Source organism: Pogonomyrmex barbatus, unplaced genomic scaffold, assembly GCF_055798465.1.
Source record: "Pogonomyrmex barbatus isolate J1 unplaced genomic scaffold, ASM5579846v1 scaffold2, whole genome shotgun sequence".
NCBI lineage: Eukaryota > Metazoa > Arthropoda > Insecta > Hymenoptera > Formicidae > Pogonomyrmex > Pogonomyrmex barbatus.
In genome coordinates this window covers 12,125,228-12,150,470 of record NW_028297116.1, presented here as the reverse complement: position 1 = coordinate 12,150,470, position 25,243 = coordinate 12,125,228, and the positions used below count along the sequence as shown (strand labels likewise).

General features: G+C 35.0%; 3 protein-coding genes and 1 non-coding gene across 12 annotated transcripts in view; 1 reads left to right on the top strand and 3 right to left on the bottom strand.

The window, feature by feature from the left end:
* The window catches only part of Fstl5 (follistatin-like 5), a 36,256-nt gene extending 20,005 nt beyond the window's left edge, over positions 1–16,251 (top strand). For all 5 annotated transcript variants that reach the window (XM_089076736.1, XM_089076735.1, XM_011632045.3 and 2 more), the window contains 16 exons: positions 4,020–4,121; positions 5,407–5,539; positions 7,696–7,929; positions 8,952–9,133; positions 9,493–9,627; positions 9,826–9,958; positions 10,530–10,690; positions 11,083–11,206; positions 11,350–11,643; positions 11,884–12,005; positions 12,085–12,222; positions 12,300–12,515; positions 12,682–12,832; positions 12,944–13,144; positions 13,384–13,530; positions 13,921–16,251. In XM_089076736.1, coding sequence (XP_088932862.1) covers positions 4,020–4,121; positions 5,407–5,539; positions 7,696–7,929; positions 8,952–9,133; positions 9,493–9,627; positions 9,826–9,958; positions 10,530–10,690; positions 11,083–11,206; positions 11,350–11,643; positions 11,884–12,005; positions 12,085–12,222; positions 12,300–12,515; positions 12,682–12,832; positions 12,944–13,144; positions 13,384–13,530; positions 13,921–14,150 — 2,703 coding nt within the window. In that variant the 3' untranslated portion in view covers positions 14,151–16,251. The remainder of the gene's footprint in view (positions 1–4,019; positions 4,122–5,406; positions 5,540–7,695; positions 7,930–8,951; positions 9,134–9,492; positions 9,628–9,825; positions 9,959–10,529; positions 10,691–11,082; positions 11,207–11,349; positions 11,644–11,883; positions 12,006–12,084; positions 12,223–12,299; positions 12,516–12,681; positions 12,833–12,943; positions 13,145–13,383; positions 13,531–13,920) is intronic.
* On the bottom strand, positions 97–2,362 carry LOC105422609 (hemolymph lipopolysaccharide-binding protein-like). Of its 3 annotated transcripts, none has more exons than XM_089076745.1 (4): positions 2,105–2,362; positions 996–1,534; positions 876–908; positions 97–782 (listed from the first exon to the last, which is right to left on the bottom strand). In XM_089076745.1, the coding sequence occupies exons 2-4, from the start codon at positions 1,473–1,475 to the stop codon at positions 486–488; spliced, it is 810 nt and encodes a 269-aa protein (XP_088932871.1). In that variant the 5' UTR covers positions 1,476–1,534; positions 2,105–2,362; the 3' UTR covers positions 97–485. The 3 variants fall into 3 exon arrangements, with proteins under 3 accessions (XP_088932871.1, XP_088932870.1, XP_011630344.1); XM_089076744.1 differs by having other exon boundaries at positions 1,978–2,353; XM_011632042.3 differs by lacking the exon at positions 876–908 and having other exon boundaries at positions 1,978–2,295.
* LOC105422617 (ubiquitin carboxyl-terminal hydrolase 19) lies at positions 16,252–24,986 on the bottom strand. 3 transcript variants are annotated; one of them, XM_089076734.1, is made up of 13 exons: positions 24,750–24,986; positions 23,058–23,293; positions 22,781–22,980; positions 22,414–22,673; positions 22,087–22,348; positions 21,270–22,000; positions 20,535–20,807; positions 19,165–19,422; positions 18,305–18,613; positions 17,819–18,036; positions 17,561–17,677; positions 17,342–17,460; positions 16,252–17,191 (listed from the first exon to the last, which is right to left on the bottom strand). In XM_089076734.1, exons 2-13 carry the CDS (start codon positions 23,264–23,266, stop codon positions 17,019–17,021), a joined length of 3,129 nt encoding a protein of 1,042 aa, XP_088932860.1. In that variant the 5' UTR covers positions 23,267–23,293; positions 24,750–24,986; the 3' UTR covers positions 16,252–17,018. The 3 variants fall into 3 exon arrangements, with proteins under 3 accessions (XP_088932860.1, XP_088932858.1, XP_088932859.1); XM_089076732.1 differs by having other exon boundaries at positions 22,414–22,694; positions 24,750–24,985; XM_089076733.1 differs by lacking the exon at positions 24,750–24,986 and adding an exon at positions 24,343–24,596 and having other exon boundaries at positions 22,414–22,694.
* On the bottom strand, positions 18,747–19,034 carry LOC148936672 (Nuclear RNase P). Its single transcript, XR_016139424.1, has one exon.
* Positions 24,987–25,243: the final 257 nt, after the last annotated feature.

The following is a 25,243-nucleotide window of genomic DNA, read 5'->3' as shown; positions in this document are numbered from 1 at the left end:
GAAACTTGCGATGTCCAAACTTCAGGAATACAACCGTACCGTGTGGAAACAAGCAACTAATTAGAATCGCTAATTTTAACATTGATAATACATCCATGTAATTAAAAAGTTTTATTTATTTTTTATATCTTTACAAAAAATCATGTAGATAAAAAAATAGATCAAAGATTGTTTCATGAATTTAAGAAAATTTAGAAAAATGTTACATTTGCAAACATACATTTATAAAACAAACCAGACATTTCATTGGTGGTTGTTCAATCGCAGAGAATGACAGAGGGAAACTTGAAGTTTCTAGTAAGATATTACATGAGAAGAAAGGAAGAAAACTTTTTCTATATTCGAGACAGACCATCCATGGATGATGTCTGCAGAATACCGCCATCCTACAATGCGCGAGTGCTAAGATGTAGTGTACAAGGGCATGTAAACTTGATGTGAACGATGCTTAATCTTTACAGGTGCACCGAGCCGTCGCTTTTTTCTCATTGTAAAACCCGCATCAGCGGTAGTTCACAGAAGAATGGAAATGGGACTTCACACGCGACGTCGTCCATGCCACCCTCTTTCATTAAAGCACCACAGTGCTGTTTGCCGCCTCCGTTGTCAGGTTGTCCGCCCCACTTATCGCTCCACCTGGTATAACCGGTTTTCGCCAATGAATCACCCAACACCGTGACCCACTCGCCTTCCGCGTAAAGATCGTGTATACCCAAGAAAGCCTCATTGGCATATGCCGCATCTTTGATTGGTCCAGAGTGATTAAATATATCCAACAGTATCTGAAAAATCAACAGACATTTTATGGCATGTAACATTTTAATTAGCCTCTTGTAACGATGTAGTTACGTCTTCTTCTCTACTTCGTTAGTTACCGCAATATCCTCTGGGTGTCCCATAAATAAATGCTTGTACGAAAAAAATTCGAATCGTGAGAGTCAAATGTGGCGTATTACGTAATTAATAATCGCTCAGCGATGGGATTAGTGACTTACATGCTCCTCAGCAATGGAATTGATGATGGCGAGGTAGCCACCCTCCTCGTTACAGATCTTCCTCGCGTCGTTCCACATGACGGCCCTCGTGTGCAACTTGTGCGCACCGATACCTACCGTGTAACGGTAATCATCCCTCATCGGGGCGCCGCGCAGGGCTACGTTACACGAGCACACCATGCCGTGCAGCAACACGTTCTGCGTGTAGAGCTGTTCGAGATGCTGCCGCCTTTGCTGCGTCATCCAGTCCGATTGTCCGGGGATCGTCGAGCTATTGACCGATGTCAAGCACGGGCAGGCGGATTCCGGATTATTGATGCTCGCGGCCGCGTCCTGTGCGCCCCCGTTCAGACTTGTGGCGGTGGAGGTCGTCGTCTGTTCGGGGTAGCTGTACCCATCCCGTGGTGCTGCCGAGACAAACGACTCTTTGCGAACGGCAAGCGGCCCGATGCAACTGACGAGTAAGAAGTACACTATCATTCTTCCCGCGAAATTCGTCGCTCTTCGAAGATTAGCCTTGCAAAGTACTCCACTGAGATCTGCGACCGAATAATCGTCAAGTTTGAAGACAAAATAAAAATTGTTCAATGCGATATAAATGGATAATTGAGATAAAAAAAATGATGAAAAACTATTTCTAATTAATATAATAATTAGAATTTATAAGTAATAATAATAATAAATAAATATGTTATTTCCAATTAAATTATTTTATCATCGTTTTAAAATTGATTTCTAAAGGCTCTTTCAAGCAATCACTGATTATCAAGTAAATAGAAGTTTATTTTTAAGAAAAAAATGTCAAAAATTGTTTATAATGATAAGAAAGTCATATAAAAGAAAATAATGATTAAAATGATATCATAGTAATATGAATTTTTATAACATATAATAAACGAAGGAAATTAATGCAAAATAAGTTGAATAACAACTGTGAAAATTATATACAAAAAATTATATATGTATATAAGAATGCTAATACCTTTTTTTAAAGAATTATACACAATATTCACAAAAAATGTTTAAAATCTGATAGAAAATCAAAGATCTTCAGATTTCTAATCTATTTGGTTTGTTCTCGAAAATTATATGAAGAAACACATGCGAACCAGGCCGAGATCAAAGAAGAACTGAGGCCTCCTTGTATTGTCAACATGCCCCTATGTTTCTATCCAACTGCTCGGCATACCGAGGCAAACTAAATGACCCATCCAAAAAGACTGCAGTGTTCTATCATCAGCAATCGTTCAAGGACCGACAGCAGTGGTTCGCAAACGATAGCTTCACATTTTACATCTGTTTGAAAGACTATCGATCGAACGTTTGAAACGGTGAAAGAAATCTATGTTACACAAGTATTTTTTTAAGAAAATAAAATGATATTAAAACTAATGAATATCTTAAATAAAAGAATTAAGTACTACAAGACAATTTGAGAAAATCATTCAAAAAAATTACTACATCGAATTAGCTATTAGAAAAAAATGTAGAATTTACATCATTTTTCGTCATTTCTTTTTCTTTTATTAGCTTATATCTTTTTGGTAAAGGAAAGAAAATATTTCAAACAGTTATAGATTCATTATTTTTTAAGAGAACCGTTGTTCTGTCTGAGCATGATAAGATATATCCTGCTCCTTCTCGTTCTATCTTTCATTAAAAAGATTTTATTCGATATATAATATGTGATATAAAACATTAAAATAATATATATATATATATATTAAAATAATCTATCGACGTACGACAATTTTCATTAATATTAAGATTTTTACAAATAATACTTCTTAAGAGAGAAATTATTGTTTTATAAAAACAAAAAGAATATCTGTCAGTTCACAATAGAATTTCATATTCAATAAATTCATGCCAACTATGCTTTGTGTTGCAATCAATATATTTTCGTATCTCGGTGAAAATCGTACGCGCTTGCATATCTTGCAATTCGTACACAGATATCATTCTTAATGGTAAATTTCCAAGTTCTGCGTGGCGAGTATAAAATATGGACCAACCACGCTTCGAAGTTAATCGGAAGATTTAAGATGGGCCAACCTCTACCATGTAAATGTCTCCGGAATATAGCACTGTAAATTTCCAGGCATACAAAATCGCAGTGATTTCCACCCCTCCCCCAATCCCTTTCTTTCTGTGACATATATGTATATAGAAAGAATTGGTAACCTCAGTGGATTAGAAGAATATAAATTACGAACGGATAGATAATTGGAAAAAGTATAATTTTTTTGTAGTATTAAATGGGATTAGATTCAGGACAGAAATGGAGCAATGTACTATTGTACTACACACACAGTGTATATATACACACACACACATACACACACACACACACACACACACACACAGAGTTTAAAATTTATTTTATTTATAGAGATAGAAAAATACTTTGTTTTGTTACATGTGTGTACAAATACGCTTTATATTTTATTTTTTTATAACTATCTGATCTACCATAATTTTAAATTAAACAAAATTAAATTAATAAAGTCTGAGAAAATACTTACATTTTTAGATAGAAAATAAAAAGTTAAAAAGAAAAACAAGTTATTTTCAAAAATAAGTTATAATATAAAAATATATAGTTTTTTATTAATATAAATTCCAAAATATACATTAAAAGGATCTAGTTAAACTATTAAAACTTCTATATAAATTTATTTATTAATTCTTTATTTATAAATTTATTTATTAATTTTATTATATAATGATCGCAATAATTTAATAACTTATCTCTTGCATTGCACAGGATTAATTTTCTTAATAAAAATTTTCTTTCTTAATTAAGTGGATTTTATTTTTATCTTGTCTGTTTTGTTCTTTATCTATCTTGTCTATAAAAGAGAACAATCAATAGCAAAGTAATCAATATCATATTCAATTATATCTTTATCGAACTCTGTTTGTAAGGTATTCTTTATTTACTGCGAGAAACAATAACAATAAAGCAAACGGTATAAAAGAATGGACCTGACGATGTGATCTAATTTTTGATGTACTTTTCAGATGCGACTAAAGCCCTGCCTCGCAACCTTCTATCTCCTATTGCTTTCGATCGTCTCGACCTATATTACCCCTGCATTCGGTTCTGATATACTTCGTTACAAGGTAAGTAATGGAACAAATATACATTTATCGACATTTATATATTATATACACTTATTAAAACCGTAAATTTGTTTTGCTGTTTTATTGTTATATTTATTAATTAAAAAATTATATGTACTAGTTTTTAAAAAGAAATTGGGAGATATTTATTTTGTACATTATGTATAATATATTTATTTCTTTAAAACAAACAGCTTTTTTTAAATTAAGATCTTTAAAGTCATTTTAATTAAACTGATCTCGATAAAAAGATTAAGAAATTGAGCAATTTTCAGATCAGAGAGCAATTCAGCAATCAAACGATTAACAAGTCTTTTTCACGTCCACGCCTTTCAACTTAGATTGAACATAATTGCTCCAATTAGTTTTAATTAATTTTCTCGCCTTTCTACCCTTATAATCGATTTTTCTATAACCCTTTCTTTAATTAAAAGCGGTGCAGTGAAGGTAAATCTCACAAAAAAGAAATAATTAATGTTATACGTTTAAATGTTACATCTAAAATGAACTCACATATAAACGACATCGGGGAGAGAGGGGGGGGGGGAAGATTAATAGTTGAAATTAGGTTTCCTCTGGAAAGCTTTTCAGCGCTCGTTTCAATTTCGAGTCGCGACACAACTTATCGCCCGATTATACAAATCCCTCACGTCTTTGCTGTATCCTCTAGCCGTATTCTCTCTTTATCCCTCTTGCGCGTACGAACATTATTACTCGTATAAACCCTCTGAAAGCTGATGACCACCAGACAAGTGCTCTCCTTATGGCAGATCTCTTTGGCCTCGCTCCAAGGAGCGGGCCTCTCGCGTAATTCTCATCACACGATAGTGGCCATAATCCGCCACTCTAGTTTATCTGTGTACATTGACATTGCGCCGTATTTACCTGAACGAGATCGACCATTCGTGCACTCGGCAAGATTGAGGCGTATAACTCCGACCGTGGCTCGATCCGGAAACCCACGAGCTCGCGTAACCGCCTCTCATTTCCTCGCGCGCGTGGTCGTCTTCCGGCGACTCGAAGCCATCCGAATCGTCGACGACGAATAATTCACGAGATGCTTTGAATACTTTGAAGTCTTCACGGACCATAAGAATGCGACGCGACTTGCTGAAAGTAATCGACTTTGGATTCCCCGGCTTCCGGCTTTCTACGAGATAACGTCGTTAAAAAAAGTTATCTCGTTGCGTGACATCGTCCTATTATTTTTACAGAATCTTCCTGTATACACATATCCAACTTATCCGTGACCTCCCCTCTTACATGCGATATTCGTCGTTTTCAGCGCTCGAAACATCGTTATTTTACGGTTGACAGCGACAATGGTGTGTCGCCGAGCATCGGGAGTCCTCCGTCCACCACACCGACCTCGATGGATGATGGATCCACAGATTCGGAGAAGCGACACATCCACAAGAGTGCGTAACCGCTAAATCTCTACGTATATGTCAATTAGTAATTCCGTACGTCGTTACGCTGTTCAGGAAGTTTAATTAAACTGTGTATCACGGGTCGCAATTCGCCGAGATATCATACGAACCGGTTTACTTCCTGTCGTCATTAAACCAACCCGTACATCACCAAAATTGCATAAAGCACCAATCCTGCAATCAGCAAGATCGCAACGACATAAAAAATCGCGCACATAGCTACGAAAGTTGCGAGAAACACTCACATCGCAACGCGAATAAAAGAAGAATGAAACGGTAACAATACGATCGGAATGTGGCAGGAGAACTTTTTTTATGATTGTTTGTAATGTCTTTTTTCAATGCATAAGTACAAATAGTTTAATAGACATAGATATTTTTTTATACATTATTCCTTAAATTTATTTCACATTTTCTCGATTATCTCGGAAGTAACGTGATAATTTTAACTTCAAAATTTTATTTTGAATGTTTTATATATATATATATATTTTACTTGAAAGAATAGATCAAAAAGGGCATTCTTTTTTATTAAATTTATGTTTATAAATTATTTAAGAGAAATAAATTTAGCTAAGTGTTTGAGTTGATACGTTTTAAATCCGTTAAAAGTAACATAGTCGCGATATAGGCTGCGTTCGGAAAGCTCATTATTAGTGCTATTTAGCATTACTACTGTTCGGAGAGTTACTTAGAAGTGTTAAACTAGCGTTACGTCATGTCGGTAGCATTTTTTACGTCATAACTTCGCGCTAGCTCAACGCTATCGCTTCCGAGGTAGTACATTAGTAGCATTTGGTAGCGTTAGGCTGGATCCTCATACAGACACCGGCGCTTTGACACAGAGCACTAATTGACGAAAAATGAATGATGGGAGTAAATAGTACTTACTATTTACTCCCACTCATTTTCACCAATTAGCGTTCTGTGTCAAAGCGCCGGTATCTGGCATGAGGATCCAGTCTTAGCGTTTACCGCGAACAGTAGTTAATATTAGTTGAATTATCTGTTATCCCGAATTGTCTGTTAATCCGACGATTTTGTTTTTGCTAAATTTCGATAAAAAAATTTAAAATTAAAAGATTAAAATTTAATTAAATTAATGTAATTTTTTTTATTTTAAAATTAAAATTTTTTAAAATTTTGCTTTTTGCATAATTTTCGATTCTCGGTATATGTCTTATTGGATTTATATTTTTTTCTAATTCTTCATCATCGCTTTCAGACGATGAAAAATGTATTAATTCTCGCACTGTAAGTGCTATTGCTGCTAATAATAGTTTTCTTCGATCTTGCTCCATTTTGTCGTTTGATTAAGTTTGGAATCGATTATGCTTTTAAACGCTTAATGCTACGCTCACTATCGTTGTTCATGGAGTTCGCATTTGCTAGCGCTATTTTGGCTCCGTGAACAGAGTTGGCGTTAGCGTTAGCGTTGATAGCACGGTAGCAAACTCCCCGAACGCACCCATAAGCAATCGTTTCGAATTTATAGATACATAATAATTTATAGATATATATAAATTTCAAAAGAATTATTAGACACCTAAGATCTATTCTACCAAGTAACGTCTTTTCTGATCTGTCAGTTTATTACATTGATTATTCATTTCATTTTAGAGTCATCCATCATATTTGAGATGTCTATTTCATCGCTTTTGTAAATTTTACACAAAATTAAAATCGTCGGAAATTCTAACAAAGTGAAACAAAGAACGAATGAGGAGTGTAGGAAGAATAAGGAGGAATATCCTGAAATGATTCGGCGGTTACAACAATGTTCTAAGGTTGCGATGTAACGGGGTTGCGCCGAATGATTTATCGCAATAAGATAGAACGGTCGCATTACCGAGGATGATCGGCAATTTTATCGTGAATGGACGCGTATATTCGTGGCGCACAAGATATTCCGCTTTCGCACATATAAGATCCCACCATCAATCGCGCGCGTTCATAACATACGGCTGACGGGAAACATTCGTGCGCTGGCCGCATATCTAAGGTTGGATAGATCCCGATATGCAACATATCTCACGGGAGGGGGGGGGGGGAGGGGAGGAGGTGCGGCGGCGGCGGCGGCGGCGGCGGCGGCGGCAGGGGTGACGGGGGCGTCAGTGAAGATACGATATTTTCCACTCTTTCAGACGGTGATCCGTGCCTGGTGAAGTATTGCGGCGCGGGAAGAGAGTGTCAAGTCTCCACGGACGACGGGGAGATCGTCGCCACGTGCGTCTGCGTTCGTAGATGCGCGCGGAGACATCGACCGGTCTGTGCGAGCAATGGCAGGGTGTATGTCAATCACTGCGAGATGCATCGCGCGGCCTGCAACGCCGACACGCCATTAACCACGCGAAGGCTCTCCAGATGCCTGAGCAATGGTGAGCACGTGCTGGACATCACGTCCCTCGTATTTTACGTAGCACAGAAATGTATTTTTTTGTTTTCCATATGCATGCCTGGAGGAAATTTCTCGTTGCCGGATCGACAACGGATCTTTCTTAAGATTACAGCGACCTTTGAAATTTTAATTAATTTGATAACCATGGGGATTCAAAGTAAAAAGAAGAGTTTACTCTGCTTTCTGGTCTCAGCAAAGAACCGTTGGTTATTTTGAATAATAAATTATTTTCTATTCGTTATAAAAATTTTTATCTCTTTAAATTCTTGATTAATATTAACATTGAGGGTTATTAAATTGTGGGAGATAAAACGAAGCTTTCCTCCTGGCTCGAAATGAATTCTTATATTTTAGATTCTGGTAAAATAGAAGAGTTCAAGTTTATCGACCCCAGAGCATGCATTGAACTATCTATATTTAATTTTAATTATCTATCTATTTAACTTAATTATATATAATGTAATTATCGGATTTGACTGTCTACTTAATTTAATTACTTAACAAAAATTATCAAAATCAACTCGAGATGAACGGATGAATAAAATTAAATTGATTAATATATTATTATATAGTTATTTTCAAGATTTAATTGTAAATTATTAATATAATTGGAATCTTATTAAAAGCAGGATATGTTATAGTACATTAATTGATATATAATTAATCGCTATCTTTTTCTAGTCTAACATTTCAATTAATCGGTAGATCAAATTTACAAATATAATAGCATATGAATTTTATGGAACACATCAAATAAAAATTATCCAAATCTTTGCCAATACTTCTAACTTTAATTCATTGTTTATTCTGAGAGGAAAAGAAATCATGATCTTTAGGAAACTCTAACAAAACTTTCATTATGAACTCAATAATAACTTCGAAGTTTTCTATTAATTTATGGCAGCCTCGCGGCTGCCCAGTTTGTTAAGAGTAGCGACAAAAAAAAAAGATGTCGTTACATGGAAACTCGAAGTTTATGATGGAATGTTCCATCATTTCCAGGTAATTACAGCGCGCAGGCACGGAAAGATTTCTTCGCGTATCATGCCTCGTCTAAAAACAAGAACATCCTGAACGCTAAGTCTAAGAATAAGATGAAGCATCATTCGGGGAGCAAATCGATCTTGCGAAAGAACGGTTACGGTATCGAGGAGTGTTCGGCGCAGGAATACGAGATCATGAAAGTATGTTATTGATTTCGCCTTCCAACACAATAATTTCCGATTTAGGACACAGAAAAGTTTAACGAGGGTTTCTCGATGGAAAGCAATCCCCTTGTCTTCTTGAGGTGCAAATAAATGACTTTATTTAGCATTAATATTCTCTGGCTATATTCAGAAATAGCTTTAATAAAGAAGAAGCTATCTATTACCATGGCATATAAAACAGAAACGCGTTTGAATTTGTTATTAAGCTACATGATACATGAATACTCTATTCCTCTTTTATCCCTCTTTTAGCTAGTTTTATTAGAAAAGTTATTAAAGCATAATCGAAGTTACGAGTTATATTATTTTATCTCGATTCTATTTATCCACCGTAGGACAACTTGCTTCTGTACAGCCATGCCAGATTAATGGCTGAGGATAATCACAGTAAAGAATACTTGGTCAGCATCATGTTTTCTCACTACGACAGAAACAATGATGGCAATTTAGAGCGAGAGGAGCTCGTGCAGGTGATTTAGCTTTGAATATACTTTTCTCCGTATAATGTTTCTTCATTAACGTTTTCTTCCGAGTTTAACTAAATTGAAGAAGAAGCACTCGCAATGAGATTTATTTCATGACAGCCGTTACTTTAATGGCAGTAACATGATTTTTCCATTGCGCGAGCGTCTCGCGAATAATGTGCTTAAGCTCTTACGAACATTCAGATCGCCAAGGAAGAAAACATGGAAGAGTTATGTGCGGGATGCAACTTGAGCCACATGATTAGCTACGATGATACTGATGGTGACGGTAGATTGAACGTTAACGAGTTCTATATGGCTTTCAGCAAACTTTATAGTGAGTATCACTTACGATCCATTTTGTTTATCACAAAGGTTTTATTTTTTATAATTCGACGACGAAAATAGAGAGAGAGAGAGAGAGAGAGAGAGAGAGAGAGAGAGAGAGAGAGAGAGAGAGAGAGAGATAGAGACATGGAAACTCTTTAATTACATTAACAGAAATTACATTAATTTAATCTTTTAAACTAATTTCTTTTAATTAAAACGAATATTCCGAGCTCAAATATCTCAACTTATTTATTTTTGAAAACTGTTCTTTTATATCGTTATTAATTTTATAAGACGTCACCACCTGCGATTAGTTTGATTTAATTTCGCGATTAACTGTTTGCAAATAATTTTCTTATGATAATCCACATTATAATGGTCTCAATACAGGATGCATTGTTCATGGACAATAGCGTCACCGTAAATTGTCAGACTGCACACGTGACCGGCACGATGCCATTGCGCATATATAAACGACCGCGAGGAATTATTATGCAAAGTTTGTACAGCGAACGATCGTCCATTCAATTTGGCCAAAGTATAACGTGCACATAATGGGGCGGTTCTGATCTGTACAGGTGTATCGGTGGTATCGTTGGATAAATCCCTCGAAGTGAATCACATATCCGCGCGAGTCGGGGACAACGTTGAGATTAAGTGCGACGTCACTGGAACACCACCCCCGCCCTTGATCTGGCGCCGTTATGGTACAGACGTGGAAACCCTCAGCGAACCGGAGGTATTCTATTCGAACGAGATAATAATTCGATCTCTATCTTTCGCCATTAGCTCTCTAGCCGGCTCTCTCCAGTCTATTAAAGACTGCCATCCACAAGCGATGTACAAGAAACGTCTATATGTCTCTTTATTTGCTTTTTGCTATAAATAATCTTTTAAAAAATGTTTCTTTCTTTCTATATTTCTTTTTACATTTATATTTTTCCAAATAAACATCAAAAATTTGTATCGCTTCCAATCAATAAATAAAAATCAAAATTTTTTATCACTTTGAAATGAACAATAATTTAATGTGACGAGCCAACGGGTTGATATAATCCTTATTTTAAACGAATAAATAAAGCATATTATATTTTATCGAGACTCAAGATCACATAAAAGAACACTTTGTAGATTCGTGTCTTCAATGACGGCAGTCTCTATCTAACGAATGTGCAGTTGGAATATGCTGGCAATTACACGTGTCACGCTCTCAGGAATCAGGATGTGGTGCAGACTCACGTGCTTACCATATACAGTAAGTTTCTCAGACGATATAATATAAATTGCGATAGAATTGGGATCAGACAGATATTTATTCTGTTTGAAATGCAATAAAATATTATCAATTATTATTTTAAAAAAAATTATCTGAAAATAATTGGGAATGATATTCCTCAGCTGTACCTGAAGTCAGGGTAACACCACAGTTTCAATCTAAACGGCCGAAGGGGATGGCGAAGATGAGATGCCACGTGGTAGGTGAGCCTCTCCCACATGTACGATGGCTGAAGAACGACAAACCCCTGAGCGAGGATCAGCCAGACAAGTACGAGGTAATCGGGAATGGTACCAAATTGTTAATCAGGAAGGTCGATTATGCCGACACCGGGGCCTACATGTGCGAAGCGACCAGCATGGGGGGACTAACGAGAGACATTAGTAGTTTGGTGATTCAAGAGCAACCTACACCAAGTGAGTAAAGAGCAATCTTCTGCCTTATGAAGGCTTTAATGAAGGTAACATTAATTGCTTAGAGAAATATATCTAATTAAGGAAATATTATTTAATCTATAATTTAATAAAAAAAAAATATATTCTCGTCAATATTTCTCAATAATCTTTTGCTCTCATTATCAAGTTATAACTTTAAATTATTCTATCATAATCTTTTTATTATCTTATCATGTGTCTTTAATTAAATTTTGCACGCAGTTGCAACGGATGAAGAACGCAGATTCTTGTCTTTTCACGAATGGGGAATTTTAGTATACGAACCGTCTACGTGTCATGCGTTACACGAAATTCATTCCACAGACATCATACCTGGTACCCAGGTGCGAAATCAGTGTACATTTTTCTCTTTTTCTCTGTCATCTCTTTATTCAACATCTTTACTATCCTATCTATTTTTAGGAATACGTCTGTGGGCCTAGAAATGTTCCATGTTCTTGGGGACGTGCCATAAATGTCGCTGACAGATATGTGTACGTTAGTCAACCAGACAAGAATCGCGTGCTTGTAATTAGCGAAGTGCAGATGATGATAATCGATGTATGTTTTTTTTTTCTTCCCTTGTAAGATCGAAGTCAATCGGAATGTCATCGAATAATTTCAATATAATTACTCAGGTAGTGGCTACAGACAAAAACCCCGTGGATCTGTGGTACGTACAAAACCTTGATCACGTCTGGGTATTAAATTGGAGGAGCGAAATGGATGTTGGCATCAAGACCGTGCAGGTAATCAAAGAAGCTGCTCAACGGAAAAAACACCATACCATGCGACTAGAGCCTATCGATGCGCAATTCGATCTCGTGAAAGGCCTGTATATTCCGCAGCAACGGGTACGTATACTATTATTTTTATTTTTCAATATCGCGAAACTATATAGATCACAAATAAATTCTTTCATCAATATATTCTTTGACTTGGATCATATTGTCGGTCGTTATGGAAAGTTATATAAATCACTGGCTGTATTGTCTAATTATAAAAACTTATATTTCTTAGGATACAAAACACACGTTTAAGTACGGTTACGTGACCCATGCGAATCAGCATGGAATGTATAAGCTCGATCTAGCTAACATGAGATACACTCGTACCGTGAACCTAGCCAACTACAATTGTGTGCCAACAAGCATGGAATTCTCCGATCTTTGTAATACATTTCTCATTACTCCAATATTTTTTAATTTTTTGTTTTGCCTCATAGACAGTCGAGTCCATTTATTCTTGAATACATCGATGATGAGATTCTATTTTATTCTAGATGGTTTTGTGATACTGGAATGCGAAGAACTGAACACTGGTCGACCGACTGGTCAAGTACTATTGGACTATCTTACTGATAGCGTTCTAGCTCATAAACCGAGCATCCTGGGAAAACCGGCAATTTCGCCCGATTCCAGATATCTAGTTACTCTTGACAAACAAAACACCGGTGTCACTCTCGTGGTGCAGGAAATATTACGTAATATACTTTGCTTTTTGCATTTCCGTTATAATAATATGAAATGAAATAATTTGGAACACGTTAACAAAATATTGTTAAAGATTACTTATACTGAAATATTTTATGATTCGTCAAGTTTAAAATATTTTTAAATTTTAAAATAATAATTCCTATGTTATTGTTAATGGCTGAAAAATTGTTTAATTTGTATTAACAATATATAAATATATATATATATATATTGTGTATTTTTTCAGCAAATGGATTAAAATTCGCTTTTGATGTGAAAACGACTTTAAATATCAGCGACATTACTTTCTATCCATCACAAACCACACATAGTTACGACATATATGCTTCATCGATAGACAAAGAAGATATTCTATTTCTAGATTTAACTACCGGTGAGATAATCTTTTCCTAATTTCTTCGAATAATTATTTTAAATTATAAAATTCTATCATATATTACCTGAAAAGTAATTTAAAATATATAATTTTATTATACATTAATCCTTTGGTCTTGATATCTTGATATTTTTATTGACAAAAAATATATATCTAAATTAATTAAAATATTTCTCTCTTATTAAAATTTTGCTCATTTTTTTCAAAAAACATTTTATAGATACATCTTATTTAAATCTATTTTTTATACATTTTATTTAAATACATTTTATTTAAATATATTTTTCTTGAAACTTTATTATATTTGATCTTCAAAAATTTCTTGCAAGATAAACATTTCCAAACGTGAAAACTACGAAACAGAAACTAACACATTTGTCTTTGTAGGGAAAGTGGAAATGATAACAGGTGTGGGAAAGGCAACACCACCACATCTCACCAAATGGGGTAATCCGAATAGACCGATAATACAAAGTGGTATATTTGGTCGATATATGGTAAGCCCTTCTAACCAGGCGCTCTTTGTTCTCAACGGGGAGACTCGTACGGTGAATTGTGAGATTGGTGGCCTTATACATCCCGGCGCGATTGTTTGGTTCACTGTTTCGCTGCGTTAATGAATGTAGCTTCGTGACGACGACAATACGAGACGTACGTATATAAATTGAACATAGGAATCCGAGCGAGTACCAAAGCCAGTATACCGAGAAAACTTAGATGGAATTAAAGATAACATAGAAAAATAAATTATGCGATAAATGTCTTCATCTTCTCTAGAGAGTTATTTTTAAATATCGAACTTTTACATATTTTTGCATTATGAAATTAAAGCTTGCATATCATTATCATGAAGAAAGTTTCACTATTCGGATGACAGATTTTTAGAATTGAGATAGTTAATAAAAACTATAAATTATTATCAATACATATCAAATAACTGCCAAATATTGTTTATTTAAACACTATCTCTTTGCTCGATTAACAATCGTAATACCGGGAATTTAAACTAATATATTTTCAATAAAATCAGATTTTAATGCCATAAATATTTATATATAAAAATGATTTCCATGCGATGATTAAAAAAACAATAATTGATGTAAAATATCTAATCATTGAAAAATGGAAAATCACAAATTATGCCTATTTCATCTCTTCCTGCCTTGGACATGATAAATTTATTTTGAAAATATTTATCTAGAAAAGATGAAGAAATTATGTAACGTTGAGTGTATGAGAATAACGAGCGATGAAAAACGACGAAAAGATGGCTATAATAGAAAAATAAATGATTGAAATAAATAAGCTACTTAAATTGTAGCATTAAGTGCGCATGTTGAATAGGGCAGATGCACCAGTGAGAGTAATCGCTTAAGAACGGACGAATACTCTTATAAATAATTTCAAGTTTTTTTTTCTACAAGTACAAATTATTTCGTCATATTTAATTATCTCTTATATAGACATCATATAAAACAATTTTAAATTTTAGAATTCTAAATACTAATAACATAACATAAAAAAATGACTGTTGATATTAATAATGAAGAAGAGTAAATTATTAGAATAAATAACTGCTTTAATCCGTAATTGTATAATAATTATTATATATCTGTACACAAAAATGAATATTACACGTTCTCAGTTTTAGAAAAAAATATATCTAGATTATATACACTTTATATACCACAAAATTAATAATATAATGTGTGGTTATTTAGCGCTACAAGATCATTCGCTGATACACCTACCCTACAACAAACTATCCGAATTCAGCTGAATGTATTACTGCGCATAAATTAATGTAAAATTACAACATATGAGTCGTTGTTTAGCATAAATTATCATATTATTTGACAAAATAATAATGTTCAAGATTGAATAAGAAACATTTTTCTTTTATTTATAGAGATTTAAATGAGACTTTTGACAACCATTGCTTATGTTTCTGTATCATAGTTGCTTTAATTATAACTTTTTCATTAGCTGTATGAAATCTGTTTATCTCATTGTGCTCTTCTTCTTTATGAATTCAACTTCTTCGATTTAGAAGTTGAATTCTGTCGATCACTAAACTGTTCTATATTATCAATCTTCAATTACTTTGTGTTACCGATCATTGGTACTTTATACACAAATTATCAAATTTATAGAATGCCAATTATTACAAATTTCGCGGAGTTTTAATAACATACTATTGCTGAGACCATTAGTATTGAAACGATATATATCCTAAAATCAAATAAAAATAGAAGGAAACTGGCAGAATATTAAATAAAAGTTTATATATTTTATTATTTCTAGATATTTCATTTGTATTTTGATTTTTTCATTTTTACGTGATCTTAATATGCGCTATTAGTGCATCCAAACGAATTCACTACAAAGAGGCCAGAACTGCTAAATTCTGAAGAAATCCCTATAATATTGTATGCACGATGATAAGCATTCTTTTATACTATAGAATATATATCAATAAACTTCGAGTCGATTTCTCACACATTTGACAAATAGAAATGTTTGAAAATCGATTCTAATTGCATATGCGTCATCAAGTTACAACGTAGTATGTTATAACAATTTATAGCAATTTGAAAATGTGCGTGAAACAGTATTACATTGATACCGCTAACACGAGCGCGACAAACTGCGATTAGTGTCTTGTAATAAAATTGCGATATACATATACCTAATTTAATAAATAACCCATGAACGTAATTGCGTTTCATAAATTGTGTATATTCTGCTTCACTTTACAATCCTTCCATTTTCTCACTTTGATAACGGAGTATCGAATAAGCGCAACATTTTTTTATTGATAAGCGTATATTCTCCCATTCCTCTGCTCAGATAAAGAAAGCCTGGCGAAACATGATGCTCCACCAGTTAGTGAGAATGGTAATTTAGGTTTGATTTCAAGTATGACACGTTCACCTTTATTCACTAATAAATTAGGTGTTTAGAATCCTCGAGTTCTACATTTAACTGTCTACTGTACAAATTCGACATACGCTTACAATGTATGTAATACAAACATTTTCAGTTCTCAGTATCCGCGAAATAGGGTCAGGCTTAAATTGCGCTAGAACGCCAAAGTACCGTTGCGAAAACATAGTTATTCTTCATCGAAAAATCGCATAACAATCACGAAAACACGGCGACAGCTATCAATATTTCACATAATTGAGCGCAAATCTGCGCGTGTATAAAATACGCATTTCATTGCACTTTTAAAAGATAATCCTAGCAGAGGCAGGAGAGAGGAAGATGGATGTGCGGGGGAGACAGAAGCGCAATAAAATAAAGGAAAAATTGCAACGTATAAAGTATGCGAATAAATCTTCGCAGTGTATACATGTGGAAGAACGCAAATATCAATCTCGCTTCCGTCACACTCCATCCTTTTACTACCAGCCCCATTTGTTCCTTTTTTTTTTTGACTGAACAACTTGTTCTATAGGCTACCAAGATAAACACACCACTTGTTATATATTGCACGGTTTCAAATTGGTCCCTTGTCGACTATAAAACAATATGTATGCATTACTGAAATCCTCGTCTTGCGGTTTTTGTCTGCTTGTAATTTCGTCGTTGTAATAATACCACACGTCCGTACGAGGATTTTTTGCATACGCTGTATAATGACCCGCAGACACGCCTAAAATTGCATTTGACAAAAACATTCATTAATTTTATGTTTGATACACGTTTTAATCATTTTTCAAAGGATAATTTAATTTTAGATGTAAAAATGTAGGAATTAATAAATTACTTAAAAAGATTTTAAAATTTCAATAAATTTACATACCTCCAAAGTGGCACACGCAGGCATAGAGATCATAAAGGTGGCGTCCTACACTTAGACCCACCAAAGGGAATGTGACTTTATCGTCTAACTTCATACTTGCGCATTCATAAAACACAAATCTATAATCAAAAATATGTATTTTATATATTCATGATATATAAAACACGTTTAATATTTATCGATTTGGAATAGTTTCGTAACACTACAAAACTTACATACCGTTTAAGATATACAATAAGAAATTTAGGGTATCGATGTACCGTAAGTGTTTTCGTAGCACATTGATTACATCCACATTTCGGGCAAAACCAAGGGTTATGTTCATCTAAAGTTTCGCTAAAAAAATGTATTAAAAATGATATAAAACGTATGTAATATCAATAATATTAGCAATTAAAATTAACTAACATGTATAAAGCATTAGCTTATTTATTACACTCAAAAATGTTTCGAAAAAGATTCATAAAAATCAATTACCTTTGACTAAATGCTTGAAGGCAATCATAAAGAGATAGTGGATGATGCGGTCGTTGCTTGGTAATGCTAACATGATCGATGGGATGCAAAATCTTAGGAACATATTCGGTATAACGAACCGCAAGTGTATCACCATTCTGTAACGCAACCATTCCGGTCTCAGGTACGCTACATCCTGTACAATGCGCCGTGTACATACATCGTGAACAATGATGACCCTGTAAGAAAAATTATTTTGATATATAATTATTAGACTTGTATTAAAATATTTAAACATGTTAGCAATTATATATTATTTCGACTACTTTTTTGAAGTAATTGTTTCATTGACAAAATATATCTCTAACTTTCATTTAAAAAAAATTTAATACAATTATATACAATCTTGAATCTATCACCTGATATACACAGTACAAATAATTTTTTTTTTAGATTAATAAAACTGCTGCAAAAAGTTATACATCTTGTGTAAAATAAAATTTTCACCTGTCCATCAACAAAATGAACTGTGTAGTGTCCTTCGTGAGGCACATTCTTCTTGATAATGTCGTATAAATCCCGTGCGTTTACTCTCGATGGGAGTCGTATTAAGTGTGGATAACCGAAAAGCTTTGTACTTTTGCGGTTGTTTGTTGTCTCATTCGTCGTGTCATGCCTCAACACCAAAGGTACACTCAGAATACGTACGGTGGGCCTCGGTCGACCAGTTTGGTCTATTTTCGTAAACGACGACGCTGTCATATATGTAGAACACATCGGGCACATTTGAGGTTCCGTTTGATTCTTGAAGTAATTCTGTGGAGTAATATAAAAACTTGGGCTTTGTTTCAATTCGCGCAACAATCTCATATGATAACAAAAACTTTGTTTTCGCTAAAATAAAGCGAAATTCAATCGATAGCAAAAAATAGCACCCTCAGATTGAACGGCAGTATCAGATTAGTCTGAATTGAGTTCTAGGTTGAATTAACCCAGCTTGTGGATTATACTAAAAATGCGGATTATATAAGATTCCATCTTCACGTTTCCAATCGCCTCTGCTTTTAAAAAAGCATCCCTGGCATTTTGGAGAACGCAAAGCTCTTTCTGGTTCTCATACGTATCATTATGATACCGTCCGGCTAGAACGTTTAATAATCTTATCTCAGACCTTCCCGAGGTGAATAGTGACAATGTATGCCTCGTTCGTACACCCCTTCCACTAGATTGACACTGCCGTTTTTTGTCATCATTGGTGATCATAATTTTAATCAAATGATAAAAAATTAGATTTCTAATTTTTGTAAACACGAAACATTGCATTAAAATTTCCTTCGTTATACTTGAATAATATAACTAACTCTCACCTCGATACACGGATCACACATAATAAAGTTACAGCTATTTCCACTGTGCCTCTTCAAATCGCCATCCAACTCCTCAAGACATATCATACACGGCACTTCCTCGCCCGTAACCGTACATCTTTGGCAAGAATCCATTTCCGCTGGGCGATCCCCACCGCCATCAGACACTGAAGTGTATGCATCGGGAGGTTCCGTGAGTTCGAAGGCGTATATCGAGCGATTCGTATCATTGACGTGTCTCAAGAGTGTATTGTCGTCCTTAAATTTAAAACCTTGATGTAGAATCCAACAGAGTGATGTTTCCGCCTAAGTACGATAAGCTACAGCAAGCAAGTAATTCCCGAAACCTACGGTGCAAGGGGAAAATAATATAGTCAAAAAGCAACAACGATAAGAGACCGGCAGCGTTGGCGAAATTATAACGAAGAGAGAAGAGGAAAGAGAGAAAGAGAGAGAGAGAGAGAGAGAGAGAGAGAGAGAGAGATGAATAAAAGACAAAGAGAAAAGTTGATGAGCCTGTATGATGAAATGTAGCCTCGTAACTATATTTTCACGCTACGAGAGTGTTCTTCCATAAAATTTTTCTAGGAGAGCAGTATCGGCAATAATCGATTCTAATCGATATACCACCTTCTTAACTCTCCAATTATTTCCTAACGACGTGTTATTTCTTAACTTGTATAAAGCTCAATTGCAAAGCAATAATTAAAACCTAGAGATTGCATTTATTTGTTCTTACCAGAATTATAATTTAAATAAGGATAGTCACAGACCAATACGAGCCGGTAAACACAGATATTCTCCTACCTGTGATACATCCACAGTGATTAGTATTGGGATATTTCCACCTTTATTCTTGGATCACATACAAATATTGATTGTTGACTAAGTAACGATACAATTTATATCTTGAAAATAACTAGCTGTACTGGCTTGACTATCTTTATTTAGATGTTTTCAAACACGCGCAAATATAAATTCGCAAATTATTCTCTATATAGTTAAAAATGCTTTTTATATTATAAATTATCAAAATTATTAATTCATTAATTTTCAAAATTATTAATATAAATTAGAAATTATAAATTTCTTATAAAATATTGTTGTTGTTATTGAAAATCTTTAAATATATATACAATACAGCAATTAAATAAAATTGCTATCTGTTGGTAAATATTATAATTTGCACGATATTGTTAAGTATATTTACAAAGCGAGTAATCACACACACACACACACTAGAAAAGATTATTAATATAAAAAAGTCTTTATTAAAATAAATTTATTTAACAAAAAAAAAATATATATATATATATATATATATATATATATATATATAAAAGAGAACAAATATATTTTTTCGTACCTACCAGAATCTTCGCTATGTGATTTTCTAGTACTTCTGCAAGAGCAATATTTGTCACTGAAATATCCTCCTTATTAAGCGTTTTTAACAATTCCTCTTTCAATTTCCCAATTCGAGACTGTTTATTTAAAGAGATAACACATTTTATAGGTTGATCACCATTGGCAGGAACGTACATGACATTCAATTGTCTCTCCATAGCATGAGGTAAAGGTACCGATAGATACATAAAAGGTTCGTATGTAACAGAAACATGGTTACAAACCGAACATATGACCTACAACATATTTATACTATAAATAGGTGCTTTCATTTAGTGACACAAGTAACGTTTTGTCCTTGTTACTCATTGAATATCAAGAAAGATGAAACAATGTTTATATCGACTTGTATCATTAAATGGAAAGCACTCAGTATTCAGTATCACAAAGATAGCATTTCCAAAAAATTATCTTAAATTATGATTAAAGAAAAATTTATTCTCAATTAATCAAAGAAAATGTTGACTTTGAGAAAAATTATAGGAATATAGTGTTTATAAAAAAATATTTTTTTTATACATATATTATACAAGAAATTATGAACTGTAAAAGTAGTATGAAACCTGCCTTTTAAATTTTTTAAGGCAAGATGGAAAATCTACTATAATTTAATATGGGAGATTTTTACAGTAAATACCAATGATTTGTGGTATCAACTCCAACGTATAGTCTCCCAGTAGGTAAATGATTATTCTTACCGTGCTTTTAAATTGCCCCTGAAAAGTGTCAACAATGATACTCCTGTTTGATCGCAAGTGTTTCGCCCAATGCTTATCCGCTTCGAGCTCGTCCTGCGCAGCAATAGCGCCGTTTCCATAATTTTGTGGAATCCGCGAGCATTGGGTACTCTCACTGCTAAGACCGTCATGCTTGTGATTTTTCTCCTGATCATCTAATCTCATGCGTTTCACATTACATTTTTCCAGACCGCTATCATACTCAATTTCAGCACTGTTCGACGCGGGATCGAGACTACCATTGACCTTCTGAACATTGACTTCCTTTATGCGTTTAATACTAACGCTCTTATTATCAAAATCATGATTCTCCATTAAGTTTGAATTGTCTAGTGGCATTCTGCGAGCATTATCCTTGGGAAACTTCTGTGAGTCATAATGAATTTCGTTATTACACTCTTGTTGTGTTACTAAGAAATTGGCATTACTCGTCTTAGCTTCTTTATGAATATCATATAAACCATACTGAGGTACGCTTTTTGATAATTCAATTAACGTGTCTAATCTCAAGGATCGTGTTGGAGTAACTTCACTTGCGCTTTCTTCATTTACTTTGTTGTGAATAAAAGTGCTCGATCTCGCCTCGATAGTTTCATCTGAATCTAGTGTTTCTTCATCATCTTCACCATTTAACGGTGAATCTCTCGGTGAATTCGTGATACTATCGAGCTCTCCAATCGATGAATCAAACTCTTACAAAATATCGACAATGACATTCAAGATCTAAGATACAACACACATCTAAGATACAATATTTTACATTGCGTAAATTTCCTACCTCTTGGTGAACCAGCCATAGTCACATTCGGACTATTTGGACAATCTGGTGACAAGCACTCATACATTTCCAAAAGATCTGAATTACAATTGGCCGTGGCAGTGACAGGAGAAAGGGTTTTTCCATTTGAGTTTTCAACAGAATTGAAAGAATTGGCAGTGGTTGTAGATAGTGAAACTTGACTATTTTTGACACATTTTGCCGTATTCATTTGTTCATGGAGGGAATCCAACAAAAGTGCCAGAAATTCTTGACAATCATGCTATTAAAAATAACGATACAATTTCATATAGTTCAAATAAACAATTAATCGATGCTAATACACACCTGCCTATAATCTTTGAATTGTGAATGATAAGCCCCTAAAGTTTGCTTAAATTCTGTTGGTCTGAGTACACTGTACCTCCCAGACCACATTTTTCCAAGAAGTAAACTGAAGTGTGCCATTAGTGATCCAGGTGGGGGCAGTTTCTCTCCTCTCTGCTGTAAATCCAAGAAATGTCGTAGGACAGGAGGAGTTGCAGTCAAACATTGTAACCCAGCTGCCATAAAACAGGTATTACCCAAATTACGAAGGCCGCATACACCTGCAGGTAGAACAACTACCTCTGAAAATATTTGTAAAGAAAGAATAAGACTATATTGCACAATATCATTGGTTTTTGATGTCGAATGTTACATTATATACACTCACCCATTGGCGAGTCATCGTGGGAATCTCCAGCTTCTGCAAAGATATTGTTAAGTGCTGGCGTGCCAGGTGGCAGAAATGGACCATGTTCGATACCAGTTCCAGAATCAATAGGATCAGCACCAATATCAGTGAAATCATTTAACCCAGGTGGTGGAGGAAGAGGAATCGCATAATCAGATGTTGAACTATTCGCTTCAGTCCTAAGAAGATATACTATTAGACAAATTAATGGTGCTCTTGACAAATCACTCTTAAATTATAGAAAAGATATTTGTACCATGTATCTTCAATGCCCATATTAACTTCAGACGAAAGAGCCTTGTCTTCTTGTAGTGTAAGAGTCTGATCTAGAGAAGAAGTCAAGGGACTAAGACCAGTTGATTCTAGTGCCTCCGATATCTCTGGTACATCAGGCAAGTGAAAAATTCCAGATGTTCCAATCATTGAAATATTTTCAGCCTCTGTCACATCCACCTTATTGTCCATTCAGATTACGAGACACAATGCAGTAGTCTAAAACAGTAATTCTAATATTAATCTTAAGCATCCATCAATAGCATTGTTCATTTCATCTATTCTGGGTTTGTCTTGGAGCAGATCCAAGCAAAAATGAATATCTTTGGATTAGGGTAAAGAAACTCCAGAAATGAATCATAAAACAAGAAATTACATTGTACCCAGAAAGATTCTGAAGTGAACTCGGGATTACTTAGACCGCTGTAAAAAAAATATGATGACACGATGGTTTTTTAATCTGTCCAAAACATGACTTGTGCATGCTGTTTAAATGTGACATTTCTCGATTTCATTTTACTTCGTTTCCAATTTTTCCCCATATAACTTTTGTCTATAAGAACACCATTAAGTATACTGAGTTCGTTCGGGGCAACTTAGAAAGCAGCTCCCAAGAAACAAAACAAACAATACTAATATTTTATTATGATTATCATTTTCTGATAATTTTACTTCAATATTATAAAAAATATTGTTCACTAAAGAACAGTTTCACTATCTTTGATTAAGTTAATCAGCTAATTATTCATTAAAATTGGCCAATCACATTTGTTAAGTGAAAAATATCAGAATTGATCAATCACAGTTGACATTTAATCAGTTAATTAAATTAATTGAAAATGGAATTGCGAGAGCTTAAAATCAAAAAAAGCTACTTCAAGTTTTAAAATATTCATAAATAATCAAGTTGCACCCGAAAGTGAGTGTTCAAGTAACAGTTTAGTTTCTAATAAATTCACATCAATTCAATCAATTTTGATAGTTGATATTTTTAAAAATAAAACAAAGTTCTCAACAAAACATATTCACCGTATAAAACAGAAAAGAAATTTAACATTCTAACGGAAATTTGGCGATTGAAGTTTTACGAATATTGCGAAGTGACTACATTATTATAACGTAGCTCACGACTGCGAAATACATTTCGCAATTTCATGGATCGTGTCGGATTCATTCCATCTGTGTCCTCACGCAGGGAAATATGAAACAGAGAAGGGAAATTTTGCGAACACATGCCGCCTCGATCACACGATTCATATCATCCTAACCTGATACGCCCTGATTCCGCGGGATACTGCAACGTGCCTCGCGCCGCGCTTACGTGCTTGAATCACATGGACAGCGAACGATGATTATCAGCGAAACGTGGATTCTCCTCGGAGACGGGCGGATGCGATACGCGCGCGAAACTGACAAACACGTTCAATATGGAAGTGAGCGGGTTCTCGAAAGTACGGGCGGGCGGAGAGCGAGCTGAACATGTCGCGAACGCGCACCATGACGCCGCGTTTGTCGTTCGCTCCGCTCTCGCTCGCTCGCTCGCTCGCTCGCTCGCGTTCGCGCGCGCGCGACAGCCGTCGACACATCGACGTCACCGATCGTTGGCGGCCGATCTGAAGCATCGTGGCCGAAGGCATGCAAGATCGCGAAAATCGCATCGAAATCGATTACTTACACCGTGAGATAAGCGAGCCCTGCGCTCAGAAGTGTCTACACCGCCATTGCAGCGCACAGCGTGATCGGTAGATGCGCGCTAGATGCGAATCCGTCTACGGCGCCTCAGGAAATGGACGTGTTTTCGTATGCCTGGGCCTGGCCGAAGAATCGCGAGAGTCCACACAACACTGCCGGGACGATCATGGCGGCCCCGCTTGACGACAAACGGTATCGGCCGCGAGAGAGAGAGAGAGAGAGAGAGAGAGAGACGACGGTAGACGGAGGTCCGTTCGAAGCGTCGCGCACGCGCGTTCAAAATATTGGCGCAAAGCGCCACGGATAGCCAACGTATTAAACTGAAAAATTATTTGGACAGATAAAAAAGTAATTATTTGAGATAATTTGAGAGATAACTTGAGAGAAAAAGATTTTTAGATGAGAATGTATAAGTTTACAGCACAATGGACAAGTGGGACGGAAATAATTCAGGCAATAGATTTCAACCTATCGGAA